Here is a 24,627-nt window from a genome sequence, read left to right as displayed (position 1 = left end):
TTTTACATGATAAATTTGATAATCCACTTGAAATATTCTGGAAGGTTGTTGCATACAGTACTAGTACTAGTTGTTGACCAAAGTCCTTCAGAGTATTAAAACATCATTCATCATCTTTAAAAATCATTTCATGTACGCAACAATAGTGCAAATTTAAATTAGTGATTTACGTGTACTTGTTTTCTTGTTGATGAACGATGTTACCCTCCGAGTACATCTGCAGAAGAGAAGTGGAAAACAAATCATCAAGAAGTATATAAAGAGCACATAGCGAAACACCAACAGATAAAGGGTAAACAGCAATATCAAAACGCATTTACGAAGGAAACAAATGTAATAATAAGTCATTCAATACTATGAAGGTAATAAGAACCATATTCTATTTTAAAGGGTCTATTGGAAACAACCTCTCTATCCTCACAAGGTAGGGGTAACCCTCCCCAGACCCCACAGTGTGGGATATTACTGGGTATGTTGTTGTTGTTGTTATTATTCTATTTTAAAGGTTAACTCAAGCAATAATAGCAGCAGATAACCTAGGAGATAAGCATTGCACAGTCAGGACCAGCAACCCAGACTGTTCCTGTTCTGAAGTCTCAAGAGAAGATCCAACAGGTTTTGATACCCATGGTTCAAGATACCTCTTCACGCTGCTCACTTTGGAAAGTGTGAAAAATAAAGCAACTTGCCAGAGGTTGAAGAGGCGAGAGTGAAATTTGTGTTGAATAAGAATTTCTTAGAGCCTTTAGGAACTCTTCCGCTGTGTGTTATTGGGTTTGAAAGGAACAAAAAGAAAACAGGAAATGGGGATGGGAGTAATCACACAACAAGGAACACTGCTCCAACGAAACAACCAAGTCACTAGCATAAAGCCATCTTAAAGGTTCCATAGCTCTTTGGAGTTCTAACTCGAGTGATAACGGAATCTTCAGTCCCTTTATAGTTTCCCATTTCTTAAACCTTCGTATTTGCAAAAAAGTTTCAGTCTTTTCTTCTTTGAATTTTGCAATTTTAGAAACTCATCAGTTTAGCCTCGAGGAAATATTTTCTGGAAGTCCACCAAAAAAAAGGATTAGAAGAGACAGAAGGGAGGTATAGAACATGGGGACAGACTTTAACTAAGAGCCTCTACCAAAGCCTGACATTTGTTTGGTTTTTCTCTTCCGAAAAAAGTGAGGTTGGAAACATTTCGGAAAAATGTTTTCCAATTTCCCCATGTTAGCTTGGCTTAAATGTTTTGGAAAACATTTCCTTATGAACACATTTTCCTCTAATTTCCGAAAAATTACTTCAAGAGCAAGAGGGAAAACATTTCCTGAAACTATCCAACAGATGGTTTTAACCCTCCCTCCCCCCCCCGGCCCACCACCCAACCCCTTAGGTCCCCCCAAAGCCCCCACAGTCACCCCTACTTCAACCCCTCTCCAACCCCCACCTCCATATTCTTTTCCTAGATTATATATAAATGCTCTTGGGACAATATTCTCTGCTTACTAACCAAACGCCAAAATATAAGTAAGAAAACTACTTATCAAACACACCCCAAGTAAACATATCAGTTGGATAATTTTCTAACTAATCACTATCTTTAAGTAACTAGAAAATCTCCTCCTAGGGTTTTATAACACAGCTAACAACCAGGGTAGATGACTACAAGTAATAGAGGAAGACCAGGGTTAAGAATAAAAACCCACCAGCCACGCCACATGACACTAAGTTCATCCAGAATTGAACTCTTTTCCTACTCCTACTAGTTACGCGCACAAAAACACAGAGACACTTGGGATGAAATAACTTCCATATTTTGCTCAAGGAGAGGACAGAAGAGAGTATAAAATTATTTTTGAAAAGAGACAGGCCCAGATTAGAGCAGGTAAATTTCCTTGAAGTCTAAAAGGGCACTGTGCACAAAACTGAGGATAGAGAATTGATGCCTTCTCCACACTGCTTGTTCAGATCTACTTTACAAGGCTGAAGGCAGAATTCTCTCTCAAAGCACAAAGAATAGGTAGAAATTTGACAGGAGTCTCCACTTCCCAACAAGAAATTGCCGCTACAATTGGAAATGTCACTCAAATAGAAGCCCAATATCAATGAGCAACAAATTCTAGATTTACCAGATAGAGAATAGAAGCAACAAACTAGGCATACCAGGCCCAGAGCTTCAGCCACACTTCTCCTGCTCTGATCACCACACACACGTAGAAGAGTGTTCATTAGGAATTCCCTCTGATCTACTTTTAAGTGTTTCTCAAGTCCACGAGCCACCATCTCCATCTCAGGCTGTAAAAACATGCCAATAAAACAACAAATAGCATGAAATGGTCCTACACTGCAGTGCAAAGTGCATCGGCACCTTGAAATAGTGAGACAACTTGAAAAGATCACTACATAGAGTGAATAATCTAGCTAGGATCATTGATAGCTGATTTTCTTCTTTTTTTCATATAGTAAATTATACCATCAGGCATTGGGATCAAGAATAAATTTATCAATTAGTTTTCCTGGATTTGTGTGTTTCTAATCAACTATCAATGCCGAGGCACTTTTTAAAGAATTAAAACAACACACACCATGAGAATTACACAAGCAGAGCATAAACCACACGAACATAACCGAAGTACAAAATGAAGAGAAGACGAACCGAGAACTCTTCAGGAGGAAATATCTGGTGAATTACACATATTTTAAACAGTTCCATCGCAGCTTCAGAATGCTTTCCTTGTATTTCCAAGGCCTGAAAATAAAAAGATTCTAGTAGCATCAGTACAAGAAAAATATATTATATTTATGACCATCAATTAGTTCATCATGCCAACTGCTTATTTTAGAAGAAAAGCAAAGATGGAAGACAAGCTTTCTTCTTTTGTAAGACAATAATTCTCTCAATCACCAAATCCAAAACCAGATGTACTGAAGTTCACATGCCGATACATTCAACATACCAGCGGCAGTTGATGGATTGGTTGGAATTAGAAGAAACTACAGTAGTTGTTTAGTTTCCTACCTTTACATATTATACAACAGGGCTTCAAAACTGATGTTTTATTATCTCATCATAGAGGTTTCTATTTTTAAGCAAGGCTTAATTTCTTCCCTTATTAAAGGTAAAAGAGGAAGTATGGCATTGATTAGCAACTGTTTATTTGCTAGCTCCCTTTCATTTTACTAGCCATTTCAATAACATAGGGGCTTATCCCATGCACAAACGTTGTACCAACTAGTCTTGGTTATGAGTGTTCCGGGGATGAGAAAGGAAAGAGGGAGGAGAATGATAAAAAATGCTCTTGGGTTAACTTACCAAAAACAATTGTTCTTGGGTTAATTGTAAATCTCCTTTCTTGTCAAGCCTAGAACTTGAAGAGGAGGTTGGAAATTGGTAATTAGGAGGGTTTGCTGACCGATTAGGTTTTAAGAGATATCCATTTAATTCTCCTCCTTAGCTTCCAAATTCTCCCAACCATAGTTGAAGAAGAACCGATAGCTTTATCAAAAGTAGATTTATGCAGGACAACTTTATGGAAAGATTAAGGATTTTAATAACATAGCCTGCTTCAAGAAGTCCAAGGGCACAAATGAATTTAATTCCACGTGGAAGAAAAACTTACCCAAGCTTGCAAGAACTTTGACCTAGTGCGTGCAGCAACAGCTGCAGAAACCATTCTTGCAGCCCTAGTATTCTCAAGTCCAACATTATCAGCAAGCCCAGCAATGAAGTTTTGTGCTTCTTCACCACCAATTAGAACAAAAGCTGACTGATTTGCAGTGCTGCAGAAGAGCAAAGAAGCAGCAGCTATATGAGGGTAAAAAGGATGAAAAAGCAGGGCATTGAGTAATCAAGCGTCGAGCTAAGCGAGCTACCTTTCACAGTAATTAAGAACAAAGTCGATTGCCACACGATAAAGGGTATCCCGTGCATTCTCAGTATCAAATGAAACTTTCACGCCTGATACCCTCCCTATACATCGTAACTACAAATGGACCAGCATGTTAGCACAAATTGGAGCATAGCTTATAAATTATTAAAAAGTAAAAACTTTGTCAACAAGGAAAGTGGAAATGAGACAGTTCCATCCAAAATAAAAAGGCTATCTAACATGTAGTTCCACTAAAATTTTAAGTTTGAAAGAACATGGACATCTGCAAGGACAATATTATAAAGGTAAGCCACCCCACCTAATAACCTTTCTGTCTTGCCCTATGCCTTCTAAATAAAGAAGGCTATCTAACATGTACCTCCACCAAAAGAAAATAGAACTGTTCCTAGATCACTATTTTGAATTGTCAAAGTCTTGAAATTGACAAAGACTAAGAGCCCATTTGGTTAGCTGAATTTAAGTAGCTTTGAAGCACCAAGTGCTGAAAGCATTTTCCAAGTGTTAGCTGAATTTATGAGTAAGCAGTTACGTGTGTTGTGTTTGACTGAAAGTGCTAAGCTTAACAATCGATGTGTTTGGTGAAAAAGAATACTGATAAGTATTTTTCTGCTAAAATGATTGAAATATGAGCTTATTATTGCAACCTTTTTAATTTTAAAGTAACAGAAAGTTGGATCTCAATTCACTTTATACTATAAATCTGTAGTTAAGTTTTATATATCAACAATTTCTAATTTTTTACACCATTAAATTAAGCTACTAATTATCAATTATTTTACACGTTTTCACATAGTTTTATCTCGTGGCAGTATTACATGAAATTAGGACCTCTTCTTTCTGTTTGCAACGAAATTTTGACATACGAAAAATAACTACAATCACAAAAGAATAAAGTAATTTTATTAATCAATTGTGAGTACAATTATGTTTCTCCCTTGATTCTTCCTCCAAATTGTTCTCCGTGATTCGAGGGCTGAATCATCGTATTTCTCAAACTTAGGATGATGCGGACCTTCCTGAGATGTATTTGATCTCCATGAAGGTCGAGCATTATGTGGATCTTCTTCTTGAAGTATTTTATTATCAAGAAGCGCCTGGCTACATCTTGGTCTCTCTGTGAGTATCCCAATAATTTACGGGATATTGAGATGATCTCCATTTTTGAGATCATTTTTTTAAAGGAATATGTAATCCTTTTTACAGGAATGACCTAGAGTTAGGGTAGGTAGCCTCCAAGTTAGGGTATTGGTAGAGTAGCCTCCAAGCATCCCTAATAGACTCCTAAAATTTCAAGAGTAGTGTCTTGAATGTAGGTTTTAGCCCAACTATCTTATAGGCTTGATCCACTAAAATTTCGATGTCTATACTTTCTAATTCCAGAAAGAAGATTCTCTTCTCAGAAATTTATATGTTATCTATTTCATTTGATAAAGATCCTGTCTCGAAATAACGATGTGAGCGGCTTTAATAATGAAGCAAGATCAGATCTGAAGTAGTGTCTACAAAAGAGAATATTCTAATGCAAACAAGAAGCATAGATTAATAGCCAAACGTTTTTGTTAGCAACTAGATGGAGGAAGAAAAGAAAGAAAACGGGATTTGAACTTTCAATTAGGGAGGGTACTGTGAGGATTATATAAACACATATAAGGGATAGTAATGTAAATTACTAGGCCAAACTCATCTATCTTTTAAGCAAAAAAGCCATAAGTTCTCCAACTTATAGCTTTTGGCTTGTTTTCGAAAGTTTTGGTTTAAAATCACTTTTTGTGTTTGCCAAATACCAAAATGAGTCTATGCTTTTTGGTTTGACTAGCTTTTAAGCCAATCCAAACACCCTCTAAACTGAAACCTTAAGTCTAGCTTAAAGATCCACATTCTCTAACAAACAATAAAACTGTATCCACTAGCTGCTGCCCCCCGATCCACTCTCCCAGTAATCCAAGGACAGAAGGAAAATCTACTCACAAACTACAAGTTGAAGGATAAAAGAAAAAGGAGGGAAAAAACAAGTTTTCCGAAACCTCCATCTTGTTTCTTTGTATCTTTTTTCCATTGTTGATGAATCACATTTCTTGTCCATATTTACCACAAGATTTTTCATAAGAATCTTTTGTTATTATCACAAAAAGAAATGTCAAAATTATGTACAAGTTCGAGACATGGTTACTCGTCATTTTTCAAATGTCAAAATTATGTACCAGCACTGGATTTTCTCTAAGCAAAAAAGTATATACGGTAAAAAAATTGTTTGTGCTTTACATACGTCTCACCATTCCAAATAATCCCCCCAAAAAAAATTAATGTTTTTTATGAAGTAAATTGCATTAGAAAAGGCATCAAGAAGATGCAGAATTACAAAAGGAATCAAAAGCTAGCTCCAATAAAAAAACCTACAAGGAGCTAGCATATCAAAAAACTGTAAACAATAAAAAGCTAGTTCCAAGCCATATCTATGCTAGAATCAGCGAGCTAACAATATCCAAAAAATTATCAACACTATTTACAGGATTATGAAAAGTTCATCCGAATAAATTAACTAAGCATCTAGCTTTCAGAGGGTAGGTTGGAGTTGAGATTCTATCAAAACAATTGTGATTCCTTTCTTTGCATAAGTACCACAAATTTACTGCAGCTATCATTCTCCAAATTCTTTTGATGGTTTTGTCAACTCTTGAAAAATACCAGCTAACAAAAGCTCCTTGATAGAATGAGGCATGACCCATTGCAGACCAAAAATTGAGAAGAAATTCCAAATAGCATATGTAAAAATAAGTGATTAACATTCTCAGAGTCGCTTTTCCTAACTGAGGCGACCCGACCATCAGAAGCGATTGCATCAGCCAAGAAAACGCGAAGCGTAGAAGTGCTCGCTTCTGTTCAGAGGGGTCATTTTTATAAAAAAAAAAGTTTGGGTCTTTGTTTTTATTATACAAAACAAACCCAAAGTGAAAAGGCCATTCTTTCTCCTTCCCAACGTTAGCAGCAACAACCAGCTAGGGTTCAACCTCCAGGTAATTCTTCTTCTTCTCTTATTCAGTTTTTCTCCTCCAGCGCACAGCTAGGGCAGGCGTTGGTTCCCCCCCCCCCCCCCATTTATTCCAATTTATTAGGTTTAATATGTATTTTAGTTTATAAAATTAATTATTATCAGTTTATTTGATTTTTTTTTAATGTGTGTGTATATATATATATATATGTTATATTTTCAGTTTATTTGATTTTTTTAATGTGTGTATATATATGTGTGTATATATATATGTTATATTTTCAGTTTATTTTATTTTTTTAATGTGTATTTCAGTTTATAAAATTAATTATTATCTATATTATATTAAAAGCACGAAAACCTTAGCAAAATATTGTTCGTCTTTTTTACCCTTCGTAAGTGGCTTTTATATTGGATAAAATTATAATTATAAGTAAAAATAACTTTTTTATCTATTTAAAAAACGAAAAGTGTCGAAATATAATATTAAGAAGATCCCAACAATTAATGTCGCTTTTTGTATTTAAGATTCGTTTACAAAATTGTCCAGCAGTTAATATTACTTTACGTATATTTTACCAAATTTACTGCTGAATCCTTCTCTTACTATATGAGTATATTCAGCCAACATAGCGAGTTATTCCACTAACTAAAGTTCTTTCTAAAAGGATCTAGGACAATACAAACAATTTGAAGCATAAATATTCTAAATTTACGCACGGCAAATTCTATAGTGTTAAAAAGGTTGGTTTCACCAACAACTAATGTTACTTCACGTTTAGAATTCTTTTACCAAAATTGTCTGCAATTGGTGTCACTTTAGGTTTAGTATTATTTTACCAAAATTGCCGGATAGAAAGCCAATTTGGAGAAATTGAACACTTTGATAAACAAGACTCTATTCCACATTCTTAAATACTTGATGTTGGCAACACGAAATTGCGAGTGATTTGAGGTAAATTTTTTAACCTTTAAGCTATTTTTGAAGTGATGTATTTTCATTGTTTTTAGTGTATCCTTCAAAAACAATTACAAATCAAAATATTTTCGATTGTGATTTTTGTATACGATGTCTCATATATGATTACAATTTAAAATTGGCTTATTTATAAAATTTGTACACATTGTTTGAATTATTGCATTCCAAAATATATTAAAAAAAAAAGTGATTAAACATTTTAACTCATATTAATTAAACATCTTCATAATTCAAGAGTAATTTTATCCTATATTTTGTAACTATAATTACTATTGCATGATCAAGTAGAATTGACTGTGTTATTTATATTGCATGTGCTATTTAAGAATAGAAGTTGGCAATTGGCGTCCCCACATCCAATCAAAAACTTATCAATTTCATTTGTCAAGTAAATAATTATCTAATAAAAATAATTCTCTCTTTATTTCTATTTAAGTTTTTAATTTTTGTTCAATTGTAACATATTATTTATTTTATATTATCTCAGCATATCATCGTGCTCAATTTCCCCCCAAAAAAGATGGTTTTGATTAGCCAGTTCTATATTGAAGACAAGCATTCCACAAAAGCAACGGTCGCTTCTTGAGGGTTCAATCGGAATTGATAAGAAGTGAAGTAAGATTGTCGACAGGAGGGGGTTGCTCAGATGATCAGTACTTCTCAACTACAACCTCAAGGTCGTGGTTCGAGTCACCAAAAGAGCAATAGCTCAAACAAAGGGGGATAAAAAGGAAATAAAAGGGGAAGGGAATAAAAAAAAAAGAGGGAAGATTGCCTCATTTTTTAAAATGTTATGATTATTTATCTTGGTCTTAGACAAGGTGGTACTTTATTTCAAAATTCACATCATATTTTGAATTCAGAAGTTAAATTTTTTTCTTAATACTTTGTTCAGTTTACCTTATTGGAGAAAGCTCTCCCTCTAATAAATAATTTGTTTACCTCATAAAAATAAATCTCTCTTTCTTTCTATTTAATTGTTTAATTTTTGTTCAATTTTAACATATTATTTATTTTATTTTATTTCAACATATCATCTCGCCCGATTCCCAAAAAAAGTTGTTTTTGATTCTTCAATTCCTTATCGAAAACGAGCATCCCACGAAAGCAACGACTGTTTTGCTGCGGGTTGAATCGGAATTGATAAGAAGTGAGATAAAATTGCCTTGTTTTTTAAGCGTCATGATTATCTATCTTGGTCTCAAACAAGGTGGTACTTTGTTTCAAATTTCAAACTAAATTTTGAATTTGTAAGTTTTTTTTCTTAGTACTTTGTTCAGTTTAGTTGATTGGAGAAAGCTCTTTGACCAAAGAATAAGTAAACAAGGATATTGTGGACTGCATATTGAAAAGACTTCTCAAGAAACTTTAACTTATGAAAATACTGCAAATTATGTGATTTGGAGGATAATAAGTTGTTCAGTTTGAATTATAAATTATTCAATTATTTTGAATACACGTTAACACTCATTTCCATTCCATTTAAATAAATGTCACATTTATTTGACGTCAATTGCTATTATAAAATTCATTCTTAAGATATACAATTTATTTTATTAATAAGCTTAGCTAACACGTGCAACGCACGTACACTGAAACTAGTATATATATAAGAACTGCGCTTCACTTCAATGAAGCGTGCGCTTCGCTTTTGAAGTGAAGCGAGCCCCTGTCGCTTTTTTGCGCTTCTCGCTCTCAAAAACACGGGTCCATGTGAAACATGCCACTTTTGTGGTTGTCTGGTCTCAAAACGTGTTTCCAAAGCCAGTCCACTAGCATACCATTTTGTGAGCATAAGCGGTTGTAGCTATCTTTGACAGTGAACTTTCGTTCCTTACAACTCCCCCACATGATTTTTAACATGTTTGGCCAAACCTTTTTCTTCGCAAAAAGTGCTTTTCCTCCCCAGAGTTAAGGTGTTTGGCCAAGCCTTTTGAAGGAAAAAAAAGTGCTTCTGAATAGAAGCAGAAGCAATTTTTGAAAAGCAAAAAAAAGTAGCTTCTCCCTAGAAGCAATTTTGAGAAAAATACACTTACAAGCACTTTTTAAAAGCTTGGACAAACACTAATTGCTGCTCAAAAGTGCTTTTCAAATTGATTAGCAAAACACAAACTGCTTCTCACCAAAAGTAGTTTTTTGTAAAGCACTTCTCAAAATAAGTAGATTTTAGAAGGTTGGCCAAATGATTTTATTTGTCATATTGGTGCTCTAGAGTACTCCAGCCACCCAGAATTTCTAGGAGTGTAAGAAGATCATCGATTTCCCAGTCATGGAAGTTCCTTATGAATAAAGGATTCCAGTTGTTGCCCTCCCTTTTGGTTGCTGGCTATCTTATATAAACATGGATAAAACTCCTTTAGTATTATGTTGCCAAGCCACCTGTCCTCCCAAAATCTAACGTGAAGACCATACCAACTTTGAATGAAATAGTCTGGAAAAATTCATTTCCAAACCCGTACCCCATGAGAAGTTGTGCATTTCCTGGTAAACCAATTATTCTGAGCTCCATATTTGGCACCTATGACAATTCCAATATCCTTTCTCATTTTGCCCATATCTCCACAACCATTTCATTATGGACAAAATGACATGCTTTTCTTTCTCTATTAATCTCTTAATCTCCAACTCGTTGTTACTTAATCCACTATACTAGGAAATATCTACTCTCGTTGGTGCCTTCATGTTCCCAGTATTCTTCTCCACACACACCCTCCCTTGCATCCTCTTCAAGGAACTCCAAATGAATAATTTCACAATTAAAAGTATAAGCCATATGTCTCCGCCATATCATCCTGGTCATCCCTTCTTAAATAACTTATCACCCTAGCTTCCCTATCATTTACCATAACAAGCAATTCTGGGTTGTTAAGATTAGGAAATTATTAATAGGGCAAGAGCTCATTTTGTAAATATAAGAAGGTTTAGAATCCCTATTATTGAGTAAATAGGAATAGAAATTACTAGGATTACTTTCCTTTCCTTGTTAGGATTACTAGTAAACACGGTATAAATCCCAACAAGCTTGAGCGAATAATCAAGCAATCCATTTTATCGTTCTATGATTGAGAAAATAATTGTTCTTCATGACAATGGTACTTAGGAGATAGTTTATTTACCATCAGTCGAAACAACAATTGGATGTCTTGGGGTGTCTAATATCAAGGTGGGTGCCGATTGAAAGGTTGTTTGTCTGAAAGCTAGACTAGTAGCCAAGGGATGTACTCAGATTTATGGTCTTAATTTTGGTGATACTTTTTCTCCAATAGTGTAGATTGCATCTGTTCGCCTCCTTATTTTTGTGGCAGCCATGTTTCCTTGGCCCCCTCATGAGTTGGATATCAATAATGCATGCCTTCATGCCGAATTTGTTAAGGTCTACATGGAGTAACCACCACGATTTGTTGCACGGGGAAGTTTGGATTAGTATTGTCGATCTCTTTATGGACTTAAGCAATCACCAAGGTTATGGTTCGGTCATTTTACATTGTTGTCCACCATTTGGCATGCTTCGAAGTGAAGCTGATCACTCCATACTTTATAAACGTTTTCATAATGACAAGCATATACTCTTGGTTATTTATGTGGATGATATTGTTATAACAGGTGCTGATTATGAAGGCATTATTCATGTTAAGCAGCAAGTTGGCAGTGAACCAATGTCCAAAGCATATTTTCTCTATGAAATGAAAATTCAACAATTCAACTATGGGATAAACTAACTAATTCCTAGGCATTGAGGTGGTGCAATCCAGTAGTTGAATTTTCATTTCATAGAAGAAATACATTCTGCACATATTAGAAGAAACTAGCATGTTAAATTGCAAACCTGTTGAAACTCCTATGGACTCGAACGTTACAATTGTTCCAGGATACGGGAGCTTTTGATGAATCTAAGTCGTTATCACAGACTAGTTGGCATCTCAATAATCTTATGATCACACGACCAGACATTTCATTTGTTGTTAGTGAGTTTAGCAATTTCTCCAAATTACATGTGACAATCATTGAGATGCAGTCATTCATATATTCCGATATATCAAAGTTTCACCAAAGCAAGGTCTCTTGTATGATTGGCTATTCTGATGTAGACTGCGCAGGATATCCTTCATACATATGGTCCACATCATGGTACTACGTTTTAAATGGAGGAAATGTAATATCTTGGAAAAGCAAAAGGCAAGATGTATTAGCTAGATCAAGCACATAGGCAGAATACTAAGTAATGGTTTTAGCTACATGTGAGTTTATACGGCTAAAACAACTTCCCTAAGAGTTGAGGTGTGGTGGAAATGCACCCACGGAATAAAGATATGCAATACACATTACTTCAAATCTAGTTTTCACGAAAGAATGATGCATATAGAAGTTGATTGTCATTTTATTCGACAAAAGATCGAACCGGGGTGCATTGTGACAGGTTTCGCCAACTCGAATGATCAATTAGCACATATTCTTACAAAATCATTTTGTTGCTCCATAATAGAGTATATTTTTGGTATTGCATGCTCTAACTTAAGGGGGAGTATTAAAAACTAGGAAACTAATATTGCACGAGCCCATTCCTTGTATACCTATAGGAAAGATTTGGCATCCTAATTATGGTGCGAATAGGAATAGGAATTACTTTCCTTTCCTTTTTAGAATTACTACATCAACCCCAACATGCTTGAGTGCAAATCAAGCAATTTATTCCCAACATCTCTTTGTATCGTTCTTTACAAGGGTTAAGCATCTTCCAATGTTACCCACAGGTCCTATCAAAAATTTTAAAAACATGTTATCAGTCTTACTACACAGAGAAGGAGAAGCAAGTGTAGCATTCAAAAAGTTTAAGAAGAAAAGTAAACTGAACAACCAAAAAATTGTTTAGTGTGGCTTTGACAAAAACCTTTTGACGTTGGTCTTACTTCATTATTATAATTTTTTTCCTGAAGGGTGGTCCATTCCTCTAAGAAGAAACCTCAATGAGTGGGGACTCAAGGACTACAGGCAGTTGATAATGCCCCTCCTCTCTTACTACACAAAGAAGGAACAAGAAGAGTGGCATTCAAAAAGGTTAAGAAGAAAAGAAAACAAAAGAACCAAAAAGATTGTTTAGTGTGGCTTTGACAAAAACCTTTTGACGTTGGTCTTACTTCATTATTATAATTTTCTTTCCTGAAGGATGGTCCATTCTTCTAAGAAGAAACTTCAATGAGTGGGGACTCAAGGACTACATGCAGTTGATAATGCCCTCCCCTCTTACTCCCATCCCTGGCAACATATTCTGGAAACCCCACGCTAACGAACTTTTCTCGGTTAAAAGTTGTAATAACTCCATCACTATTTCCTCCCAAGGCTCGACTCCTCAACCTTGGAAAGCAATCTAGAAGAGCCATGCCCCTTATAAGGTCAAATATTTCCCTTGGAATTGTAGCTTATGGAAAATGCCTCAATCTTGATAATATTCAAAAGATGGGATATGCATTATGCGCGGATGCTCTCTTTGCGAGAATGAAGATGTAAACCATTTATTCCTTCATCGCAAGGTCTCTTCCAACATCTAGAACTTCATTTTTAACATCTTATCCGCGATGCATGCGAAGATCTACTTTGGATTTCCTCCTAGCTTGGCATAAAAAATGATTGACTAGAAATTTTTCCAAATTTTGGAATTCCATCTCCGCCGCTTTGGAAGGAAAGAAATGCTAGAGTTTCTTAAGACAAAGGACAATGTAATTAAGCTTAAATTCAGTTGTATATCCTTTTTTTAGTTTTGGTGCAATATGGGTGCAGCAAACTCATTAAATAAAAAGGGGCTTCCAAACAAAATCAAGGAATTAAACAACTATGCAAACATTTCATATTTTGTAAGAAAAAAGAAATGAGAAGCCATTAACATACTGACTTGAATTATATCATCCTCCAAAATGTCCTTCCCCGTCATTCTATTGTCCAAGATGGCTGGAAAGCAAATTTGTAAACTGTGATTTAAAAGGAAAACCATAACTAACAATTATCGGGGAAGCTTGAAAACGTCAAGATCATATGTTCTTCCAATATGAAACACAATATGCAATAGTTACACGTATGACATATAAGTCACGCGAATCTAAAACCCATTCAATATGATAACTATCCTGCGACAGCAAAACTGCATTTTAAGTTAAAGCTTCAAGAATGTGGTAACTAAACTAAAGAAGCCACGACCGACTACTTATTGTCTGCTTGATATGTTCTTTAGGCTTTCATCCACACAATAATTCAACTTATAACACTCTATATGAGTGCCCAATGAGAGAACTCGCTGGATCAGAAAAAAGACAGATGACTGGCAGACGTACACATAGGGAGAGAGAGAGAGAGAGAGAGAGAAATGAGTGAACCTAGTTGAAGATACGTATTCACCTTTGATGTTGCTAAATACCAAAAAAATGCAATTGATAAACCACCAACTAAAAGAATGAGATGAAGAAAGAACCTTCAAACAAAGACCTTTCCTCTCTTTTTTTGATAGGTCCAAAACAAAGATCTTTCTTCTATTAATAAAACCGAACCCGTACAAACCTATTCTTGAATTGCCAAATGCCAATCACAGACAAAAGATCAATGCACATTGTACAGGACCTAAGTCTTCATCTAACAATATTTTACTAGTTGCACGATTTAGAAATATCAGGAATAGGATTGAGCGGGGGTTTTGGGGATGTTTCTAGTCCTAAAGGGGAGGGGGGTCTAAGGTAATGTCTTGGGGGGAAATGGCGGCAGTTCTGAGGGAGTGGAATATCCCATGTATACAAGGGCATTTTAACACCATTACAGTCCCAGAAGAGAAAGTGAATTGTAGGGTGTAGTCAAGGGCAATGAAGGAGTTTTCGGCGTTTATTGAAAACCATTTTCTTATTGATCTTCCTTTAACAAATGCTTCTTTCATTTGGACAAGGTTGGAGGATTCTACATCTAGATTGAGACTTGATACATTTCTAGTGTCTACAATCTAGGAGCAGTCGGCCCCGACTGTGATACAGATTCCTTTCGAGGTTGACATCGGACCATTCACCTATCACGTAGGATAGAGAAAGAAGTACGAGAACTCCTTTTAGATTTGAGAACATGCAAACAAGCAGTAGAGCAAACTTTAATGAGAATGGTTGGATGATACAGTAGCTACAATGGTGGGAAGCCCGTCTTCCAAGCCTGGAAAGGAGTTGAAGTTGCCCAAAAAAGATATAGAGGTGTGGAACAAGGAGATTCTAGGAAGGGTAGAGGTGAAGATGAGGCAGTCAATGAATGAGATGAGAGATTCAGAAAGGGCAGAGGAGGGGAAGGAGTTGGAGGAGCGGGAGAGAGAGAATAGGGAGTTTGATGAGGGAGCTAGCCTCTTGGCGTTAGCCCAAGAGACTAGTTGGAGAAAAACTTCAAGCATTGTGGTGGGAAAAGGGGATTCGAATACAAAACTCTTACACATTATAGCAATTACTAATAGGAGGAGGAATTACATAGAGTAATAGATAATAATGGAGTAATGCATGAGTGGGAAGAGGGAGTAAAAGTGGCAATTGCAGACTATTATGAGTGTTTTTCAAACAGGAAGCGAATTGGAGGCCTAATCTAGGGGGTGTGGGGTTTAACCAAATAGGAGAAGATAACAAGGACTGGTTGGAAGGGCCATTGGGGAAGGAAGCAAAAAGTACCAGGTGTTTTGTGCAAATTGCATCTTGAGAAGGCCTATGAATATGATCATGGATAGCCTTATATGAAGCATGCCTCACACATGACACCTCAACACAAGGAGTATACCAACAGTGATTAGGTGTTACATGTACTAAACACCTACTTTACATTGTATAGTAGCAGCTAATATATACAATATGGTTTTATCTATTTTTGGACTTGCCTAGGTCCAGCCTAACAATATTTAAGGAATAGGAAAGCTGGTGTTCAAACAACAACAAACCCAGTAAAATCTCACAATTAGGGTATGGGGAGAGTAGTGTGTATGCAGACCTTCGGCTCAAGGTTGAAAGCTGGTGTTATGGAGATAAAGCCCAAAAACACCACAAGGATTGCCATTCAAGGTTCAATAAAGCCCTATCAGAAACCTTTTATTTTTCCTCAATTGTACAAATACGTGAATGGCAATCCTCAATTGTACAAATACGTGAATTGTACAATAGAGGAAAAACCTTTTATTTTTATTTTCCTCTTGGTGCACTTAGGAGGTTCCTTGACGTATAGAAGGTTGGATGTCATTTGTAGTAAACGACATTTTTCTATAGGTTTTATACATTTTGGTATACTTCTTGTCTATTGTGCCCAAACAATAATATAATTATTACTTTATCTTAAAAAAAGTATGAGACTAGCGTGATAACCAAATACTCCCTCCTTTTCTTTTCTTTTTCACATTAGAAAAATATAAGAAAAAAAGCTCCCAGGCACACTTTTAGAGGCTAGAAAAGACCACTTCTTTTCCAGCATGATCTAAAAGTTTCCGGCGTCCTTTTCAGAGTTTTATTTTTAATCATTCATCAGTGATTAATCCTAAAACTTCTTTTGTTTCTTTATGGGGGAAGATAAGATTTATTTTAACTCCGGTTTCAAATCCTATGAAATTACAAGAACATATTCAAGGTCTGAAATCTGGTTCGACTTGGTTGAAAGCAGCAGGAATTTGTTTAGGAGAGTCACTTTGAGTTATAAAGTCATGAAGTGGATTGTACATGTTCTGAACATGGCATCAAAGGTCCAGACATTGTCAGTCAAAAGTTGAAAAACAGAAGATCTCTTTGCACAGTTCTATGGTACACTCAAATACAACAAATATGGAAGGTACATCAGCATTATTGCTGTACAAGGAGAAAGCAGATCAGTCAAGAATGTAGAGGAGGAAGGCTGGGGAAGATAGCATTAAAGATAGAAAGATTCACAAATGCATCACACATGATAATACAGAATGTCTCTTGTGCTCCCATCGATTCTCCTTTAATTGAAGGAGTCAGGGTCAACAAATGGTCAACAGCAGGGACTAAAGCCTCGCCGATAAGAACTCAAAAATCCAGAATCGTAATCTCTGGAAGCTCTGAAACAACATACAGAGATATTCTGGGGAGAAGTATCATTGGTAGATTCAACAATCCTTTACAGGACACCCCAACATTCAATGATGTCCGGAGATGGGTCACCTCAGTCTGGAAGACGGCACACGGAATCAATGTCTATGAGATGAATGATTCTTACTTTCTGTTTGAACTTCCGACAAGGAAAGCTGCTGAACATATTCTTACAGGTGAATGGAGTTGGAAAAAGGTGGACGATGAGTCTTGATTGGTGGTCTCCTACAGTCAGATGTTGGCCAAATACAAAAAGAAGCTGAGTCTGGATTAGTCTGTTAGGGCTTCCTCTAAACCTATGGTCTCAAAAGGTCTTTCAAGAAATCAGAAACTTTTGTGGCGGATGGATTGAAACAGAAGAAGTAACCAGCTTGCGAAATCATATGAGATGGGCTAGGATCAAAGTGAAGGGAGATGGAGAAAATGTTCCAAAGCTAGTGGAGGTTGAAAGCGATGGGTATATTTACACCATTCCGATCTGGTGCGAGATTCCGGCAACAGTGGGGGTTGGCGATAGGTTTGGTGATAAAAGTACCGTTGCAGCTATAGAGTCTAGGGTCAGCAGACTCTATAAAGAGGGGGGTGAGAGTACTGGGTTTTCTCACCAAACCCTAGATCATGTGGGCACATCGAAGGATGCAAAGAATCTCAAATTAAAGATATATGAGGAGGCACGTGATATTTTAAACCCACAAATACCTGATCCTATTCTTATTCACAATTTTACTTTGGGCCGAATGCAGCCAGGCCCAATTGATCCTATAATAATAAGTGAGATCCAAGGCCCAATGGACATAATTTATGGACCAGATCCCATGATTCTTGAATTACAAACACACCACACAAGATATCTGCAGAATGTTCGAGTATTCCCGTGGAGAACAACACAGAAAACATCGAAAACCAAATCCAACTTGCTCTCAACTTCAACTCTTCAGAGATAGACGAAGATCAGATCGAAGGTGGTTCCATGATGATTACAAGCATAGAAGAAGTAGAGATTCCTCACCAAAGTGACCAGCAGACTTCAAATATGCAATTGATTAAAGTTACAGGGGAACAACCATGGGTGTTGGAATATGCAGAGCCAATCAATGTCCAACCACAAGATGATAAGATGGATGCAACTCTCTGGGTACATAGCAATATAATTAGATTGAGTAACAAATTTGGAGTTGATTTTAAAGGGTGCGAAAAAGAGGCTTTTGCTCTTTTCAGGAAAATTTATAGCAGGAGGAAGAATAACAACCCAGTTCTCCAATGCCAGAGACTCCTCCAAATCCGAGATGGAAAGGTACACAGGAACTCAAAAGTCTTGTTAAGTTTAATGTCAATTTCAAAAGCAATGGGGTCAGAAACAGGGGGAAGCTACAATCAGTTGTTGATCCATGAAGATAAATATAATCTTATGGAATGTTAGGGGAATAAACAATAGGGGGAAAAGGAGCACGTTACAGAGTTTGATACACATGTGGAAAGCTGATATTTACTGTTTACAAGAAGCTAAGGTCGAAGGGGATATAGATGAATATGTGAAGCAACTCTGGGCCAATAGATGGATGAAGTATGAATGTTTACCGGCAAGTGGTACTAGAAGGGGGATTCTAATGATGTGGGGCAGTCGAGTTTGGAAGGGGGAAGTCACATGCACTGGAATTAATTCCTTAACTTGTAATTTCATTGCAATGACTCAAGATTTTTCATGGCATCTAACAGGTGTATATGCCCCAAACAGCAGAAGAGAAAGGCAAGGTATGTGGAGAGAAATCGGAGCAGCCAGGGGCCTTTGTGGAAATCTTTGGGTGGTATGTGGCGATTTTAATACCCCCAGGTTCATCTCAGAAAAGAAGAACTGCACTACGGTCACCAGGGATATGATTGAATTCTCAAATTTCTTAGATGACATGGAGCTTGTGGATCACCCACTAAATGTAGGTCTACATACATGGAATTGGGGGCAGTCAAGATTCTTCTTCCAAAATTGACAGATTCCTCATCTCAATTTAATGGGATGAGAAATTCAAGAGTGTTAAGCAGTCCATGTTGCAGCGGGTTGTTTCAGACCATTTCCCTCTATCACTGCAATGTGGGAATTGGGACCATAACAAATCCTACTTTAAATTCGAAAGCTGGTGGTTAAGAGTTGAGGGTTTCAATGAGCAAGTGAAGATCTGGTGGGACTCTTTTGAGGTGGATGGCAGACCAGACTACATTTTGGCTAGTAAACTAAAAGCTCTGAAAAGGAAGCTTAAGGAGTGGAATTTAACAAAGCATAGGAACCTTGAGTCCAATAAGATCAATATTCTCAATCAAATATCAGAACTGGATTTAATACAGGAACAGAGGAGTTTGAATGAAGAGGAAGCACAGTTAAAAACTAATCTATTCATGGAATTTGAAGAGGTTGCAAAAAAAGAAGAGATAGCTTGGAGACAAAGGTCTAGAGCCCTGTGGCTGAAAGAAGGAGACAAGAATACTAAATTCTTCCAAAGCACAGCCAATGCACATAAGAGGTACAACAATATTGATCAGCTAGTGGTTAATGGTGTAACATTGGAGGATCCAACTGCAATTAAAGGGGAGATAATCAGGTTTTACCCACAGCTCTTTACTGAATCAGAAGCATGGAGACCAAATTTCAACATGATTGATGGCCCTGAAATCACAGAACAAGAGAAACGACTCCAAAGGCCTTTTGAGGAGCAGGAGGTACATGAATGCATTAAACTTTAAGCTATTGATAAAAGTCCAAGGCCTGATGGTTTCAGTATGGGTTTTTACTCCAAATGTTGAGAAATCATCAAGGGAGATATAATGCAAACCATCCAGAATTTCGACAATCAGGAATACTTTGAAAAAAGTCTAAATGCTAGCTTCATAGCTTTGATTCCAAAGAAAATGGTGCAAAATAGTTAAAAGGACTACAGGCCAATCAATTTGATAGGTGGTGTATATAAAATCACCTCCAAACTCCTGTCAGAAAGGCTCAAATCAGTGATCTCAAAATTGATTGGCAAACATCAAATGACTTTCATCAAAGGAAGACAAATAATGAATGCTACTCTTATTGCCAATGAGTGTGTTGATTCTAAAATGAAGGAAAAGTAGCCTGGAGTCCTGTGCAAACTAGACATAGAAAAAGCCTTCGTTCATGTGAATTGGGACTTCTTGACAAATATGTTGAAGAAGATGGGTTTTGGTACAAAGTGGATTAACTGGATCAGATTTTGCATAAGCACAGCAAGATTTTCAGAAGGTTTCCCATCATACGGGGGGGTCTACGACAGGGGGATCAATTATCCCCTTTCCTATTTATTATTGCTATAATAGGACTGAATAATATATTTCAAACAGCCCAACAGAACAACTGGATCAGGGTATTCAAGGTTAGCAACAGACAACGGGGAAGTTTGGAGATCACTCATCTCCTTTATGCAGATGATGCAATCATTCATTGTGATGCTGAGACAGATCGGATAAGGATGTTAAGAGTAGTCTTTTGAAGGGATATCAGGACTCCACATAAACTGGAGGAAAAGTTTAATATATCCGGTTAATGAATATATAAAACTAGAAAGTTTCATCTAGTGAATTGGCAGACAGTCACTTCCCCAAAGAAGTGGGGTGGACTTGGAGTCAAAGATCTCAGGGTATTCAACAGAGCTTTGCTGGGGAAGTGGTTGTGGAGATTCAGGGTAGAAGAGCATGCTCTATGGAGGGAGATCATAGCAGAAAAGTACGATTCCACGGGAGGGGGTTGAAGGACCAAGGCAATCACAGCACCGTTCGGGTGTGGCATGTGGAGGAACATCATGAAGAACTGGGAAGCTTTCTATGGCAACATCACTTACAGGGTGGGAGATGGAAGGAGAATCAGCTTTTGGAATCACAGGTGGTGTGGAGAGGCTACTCTGAGGGTATCTTTCCCCCACGTCTTCAGAGTTTCAAACCAAAAGGAATTGATGGTCCAACAAATTCGCAAGGAGCATGAAGGGGGATAGTATGGGACCTCTCTTTTAGAAGGAACATGCAAGATTGGGAGATTGCGGAGCTCCAAAATTTGTTGGCACTACTATACGGGCAAGACATGCCCCATCCATCTTACGATTCTTGGAGATGGGGGTTGCGTGGCGATGGCTTGTTCACCGTAAAATCCTTTTACCAGAGTATGTTGGTGAGAGAGAAGGCTACTTTTCCATACTCATCGATCTGGATTCCTAAGGCGCCCACGAAGGTGTGCTTCTTCGCATGGCTAGCAGCGAGGGGAGTGATCTTGACATCTGAAAATCTGCGAAAGAGAGGAATTACACATGTTAGTTGGTGCTACATGTGTAAAAGTTTAGGGGAAGAAGTTGATCATCTTATGCTGCATTGCCCTGTGTCCTGGGGTTTGTGGAGGGCAATCCTGAATCGTTTTGGTGTTCAATGGGTGATGCCAAACACTGTAAAGGAAATAGCTGGACCGGTTTCCGTAGAAGAAGCAAGCAAAAGGCGTGGAAGATCGCCCCGATAGCTCTCATGTGGTTAGTCTGGGGAGAGAGAAATATGAGAGTTTTTGAGGGGATTGAGTCTCTGTTTTCACATCTTAAGAATAGTCTTTTATCTTTGATCGTTTTTTGGTGCTCACATATAGCCCCTACTTGTGTAGAAGATTGGGCGTCATTTGTAGAGAATCATGTTCTGATATAAATTCTCTACTTTTTTGTATACTTCTTGTATGCGGGAGTTTTTTCTCCCTTTTGATTAATACAATTTACCTTATCAAAAAAAAAAACAGAAGGCCACCTTCAATGAAGTTTGGTCTATCCAAGGGTGGAATCTCACCTTAGGAAGTTATTGAATGATTGGGAAATCATTAGAATTGCAAACTTCTACAACACAATCAACCAATTCACAGGTGTCACTCAGAATGATGACAAGGTCTGGTGGCTAGGACACAAGTCAGGTAGTTTCTCTGTTAAAACTTCTTATCAAGCGCTCACTCAAAACCAACGTTATAACTAAGTTTTGGCCCTAGAAGCATATTTGGAAAGTAAAGATTCCTTTTAAAGTGGCATGTTTTGTTTGGTTGGTAGCTAGAAAGGCTTGTTTAACAGAGGATAGGGTCTACCACTCTGTTCCAGATGTCATCTATGTGGAAGGGAGGCAGAAACTATTAATCACCTTTTCTTACATTGTTCAGTGACAATACAAGTTTGGAATATATTTCTAGCACTAGCAGGGGTACACTGGGTCATGCCAAACAACACAAAGGAAATGTTGTCATGCTGGAATAAAGGGAGTAGTCCCTTAGCTCAGAAGAATAGATGGGATTTCATATGGTGGTCTATTTGGAAAGAAAGGAACTCAAGGTGTTTTGAAGACGAGAGCAGCTCAATTCAGAAGATAAAAATGGACTTTTTGTTGTTGTTTTATTTTTGAAGTAAGTAGGATTATACAAAGGATCCAGAAGCTATAATAGATATTCTAGGATCCTTGTAATAGGTAGAAATTTTAGATGTATATTTTGGTACAACCTCCTGTAATTATGGCCAGCACAACCTTTGTGCCTTTTGAATATATAAAACTGTTATCATCTCAAAAAATCTATCTTTTTTGGAGAATGCATACAAACCTATTGTATGGAGCAAGAATTACCGGAACGCCACTTTGTTGGCACCAATCTATATTTAGAAACTTGTTAACTTTAAACTTGCACATTTTTACTCTTAATGAAATGCTCTTAATGCACTTTTAGCATGTGCCACATTTCTTTCTTAAACTTTGTGCTCATAAAATGAAACAGAGAGAGTACAACATAGTTGACTACTTTCCGATCCGTTCCATCATTCCAATCACTTGAAAGGCAACCACTCTTGCAAACTAGCATCGCGTCTTTCGGGTCTCTTGAAGGAGAAGTGTTGTAACTCTAACCAGCTGGAAAAACTTAAGTGGTTATATCCCTTTTCTTTCTTGCCTTATTAAGATACACAAATAGGAGAATTTCTGTGGAAATTCACGTGAGAATCCGTTTTACTTTTCTTGCTGGGGAAGTGAGACCTTTTGAAGAGAGGCGTTGAGCATGTCATTGAGAAGGAATCTGCAAAAGTACCTGTTTGTGTGTGAAAGATGGATTAATGCCGTACCTTACACCGACAGCTTTGGCTACACCGGCAAGGACAGGAGAAATGAGAGGGGATAGAAGACCTAGATCTAGTCTTCACATGACAAGTCCTTTAGTTTTTAACTAACGGCGTTAGGCAGTAAGTTAACAAAGACAAAAAGTACTCATGTTTTTTTTAAGAATGGTTACATAAAAAGTACTCATGTTTTTATAGACGTTAAAAATTAAGTTTCTATTTTAAGGATAGATGCTCTCAAATTTAAGGACCCTTTGTATTAAAACTCACTCTTTTACAACTACCATATGCATACACGGAAAGTGTGCCAAGATTTCTAGTTCTAGTTAAAGCTTCTAGATATGACTATTAATCTATCATACAAGGAATTCATGTCTTCCATTCTTCAATGGATTAAAATGATTCATTCACTTAACTTGGAAAATATAAACAATATGATTATTAAGATGGAAAAAACAGTCACATAACTAACAATTAGCTGGAAATAAACTTACCTCGAATCAATCTATTGGCCATTCTCTGATACTCTTCTTGATTCTCTGCTCCAACTTGATCCGAACTGGAAGTCGAAACAGGCCACCATTTTGGCAACTTCTCCACCGAGCTCTTCTTCCGTCGCCTCCTCGAAAACCTAATTCGACTTCCCCAATCCCAATTGCTGTTTCTGTCTTCACTATCCAACACATTTGGTTTCTTCCTATAAACCGTCTCATTTTTGGCAACAAGTACTTCTTTTCCACCCAAACTACGGTCTCTTTTATACACTAATTCAACGTTGTTGTTTCGGTTGCTGTTCATTCGTAACCCTAGCACTAGCAGCTTAAAAATAGCCCTAAGAGTGAAAATAACTACGAAACTGGTAATTACTAGAGTACCTAGGAATTGAACGGTGGACCTTCTGCAGGAGAACAGAACTCTGCCGTTATTACTATCTATACGGATGAGAGTTTGCAAGTCTTTAATGGCGGCTCGGCTAGAATCGACGAATTCGCTGAGCTTCGAATCGAGAAGGTCCTTGAGTGAATACAAGGATTTGGTAGGTAAATCATCAACAGTGAGAATGAAGTGGAGGTTTTGATCGGACGGTGGAGGAGAGGTGGTGTCTTCGGTGAGATTAGGATAGAACTTTTTAAGGAGGCGACGGCGCAGATGGCGGCGACGGGGAGGGGAGGGGGAAACTCGTCGGGAAATAACGTAGTGACGGTGGTGGTGGAAGGAACGACATCGCTCTGTGGAAGTGAAGTGAATAGACCTGGAGGGTGAGATATACAGAGAGAGGTTCATGGCATTTGTGTTAAAAGTGCAACTGCAAAAGGGAAGAGATGTATTACTTAACAAGCCAATACAAAAACATGAGAATGAGATAAAAACAAACACAAGTTAAACGCCTCTTTTCTTTGGATTGTGTTAGCTTTTAGGGAGATGCAACAAGTTAATGCTCTATTAATTAAAAATATAAGCAAAACAAAATAAGTGCATGTTTGACACATTAATTAAGAATAAAAATAAATAATGACTTCTTAGTCGACCAATATTAAGCAAGATAAAGGTACAAACCCAACCACTTAAT

At 37.1% G+C, this 24,627-nt stretch overlaps 1 protein-coding gene across 1 annotated transcript; it reads right to left on the bottom strand.

Annotated features, from left to right (window-relative positions):
* On the bottom strand, positions 1–24,419 carry LOC104114644 (uncharacterized). Its single transcript, XM_009625138.4, has 7 exons — positions 23,552–24,419; positions 13,734–13,789; positions 3,862–3,971; positions 3,609–3,768; positions 2,645–2,737; positions 2,152–2,283; positions 1–217 (listed from the first exon to the last, which is right to left on the bottom strand). The coding sequence occupies exons 1-7, from the start codon at positions 24,339–24,341 to the stop codon at positions 167–169; spliced, it is 1,392 nt and encodes a 463-aa protein (XP_009623433.1). The 5' UTR covers positions 24,342–24,419; the 3' UTR covers positions 1–166.
* Positions 24,420–24,627: the final 208 nt, after the last annotated feature.

The sequence above is a fragment of the Nicotiana tomentosiformis genome, chromosome 9 (assembly GCF_000390325.3).
Source record: "Nicotiana tomentosiformis chromosome 9, ASM39032v3, whole genome shotgun sequence".
NCBI classification, from domain to species: domain Eukaryota; kingdom Viridiplantae; phylum Streptophyta; class Magnoliopsida; order Solanales; family Solanaceae; genus Nicotiana; species Nicotiana tomentosiformis.
This window is presented reverse-complemented; position numbering and strand designations above follow the sequence as displayed.

Bases quoted from the DNA above. Each gene is read 5' to 3' on its own strand.
- LOC104114644 (XM_009625138.4), bottom strand. From the start codon at position 24,341: ATGAACCTCTCTCTGTATATCTCACCCTCCAGGTCTATTCACTTCACT. The intron at 3,972-13,733 runs GTCAGTATGTTA...GTCCATTTGTAG, and splicing joins TGGAGGATGATATAATTCAA to TTACGATGTATAGGGAGGGT. The intron at 2,284-2,644 runs GTTCGTCTTCTC...ATGTTTTTACAG, and splicing joins TTCCTCCTGAAGAGTTCTCG to CCTGAGATGGAGATGGTGGC.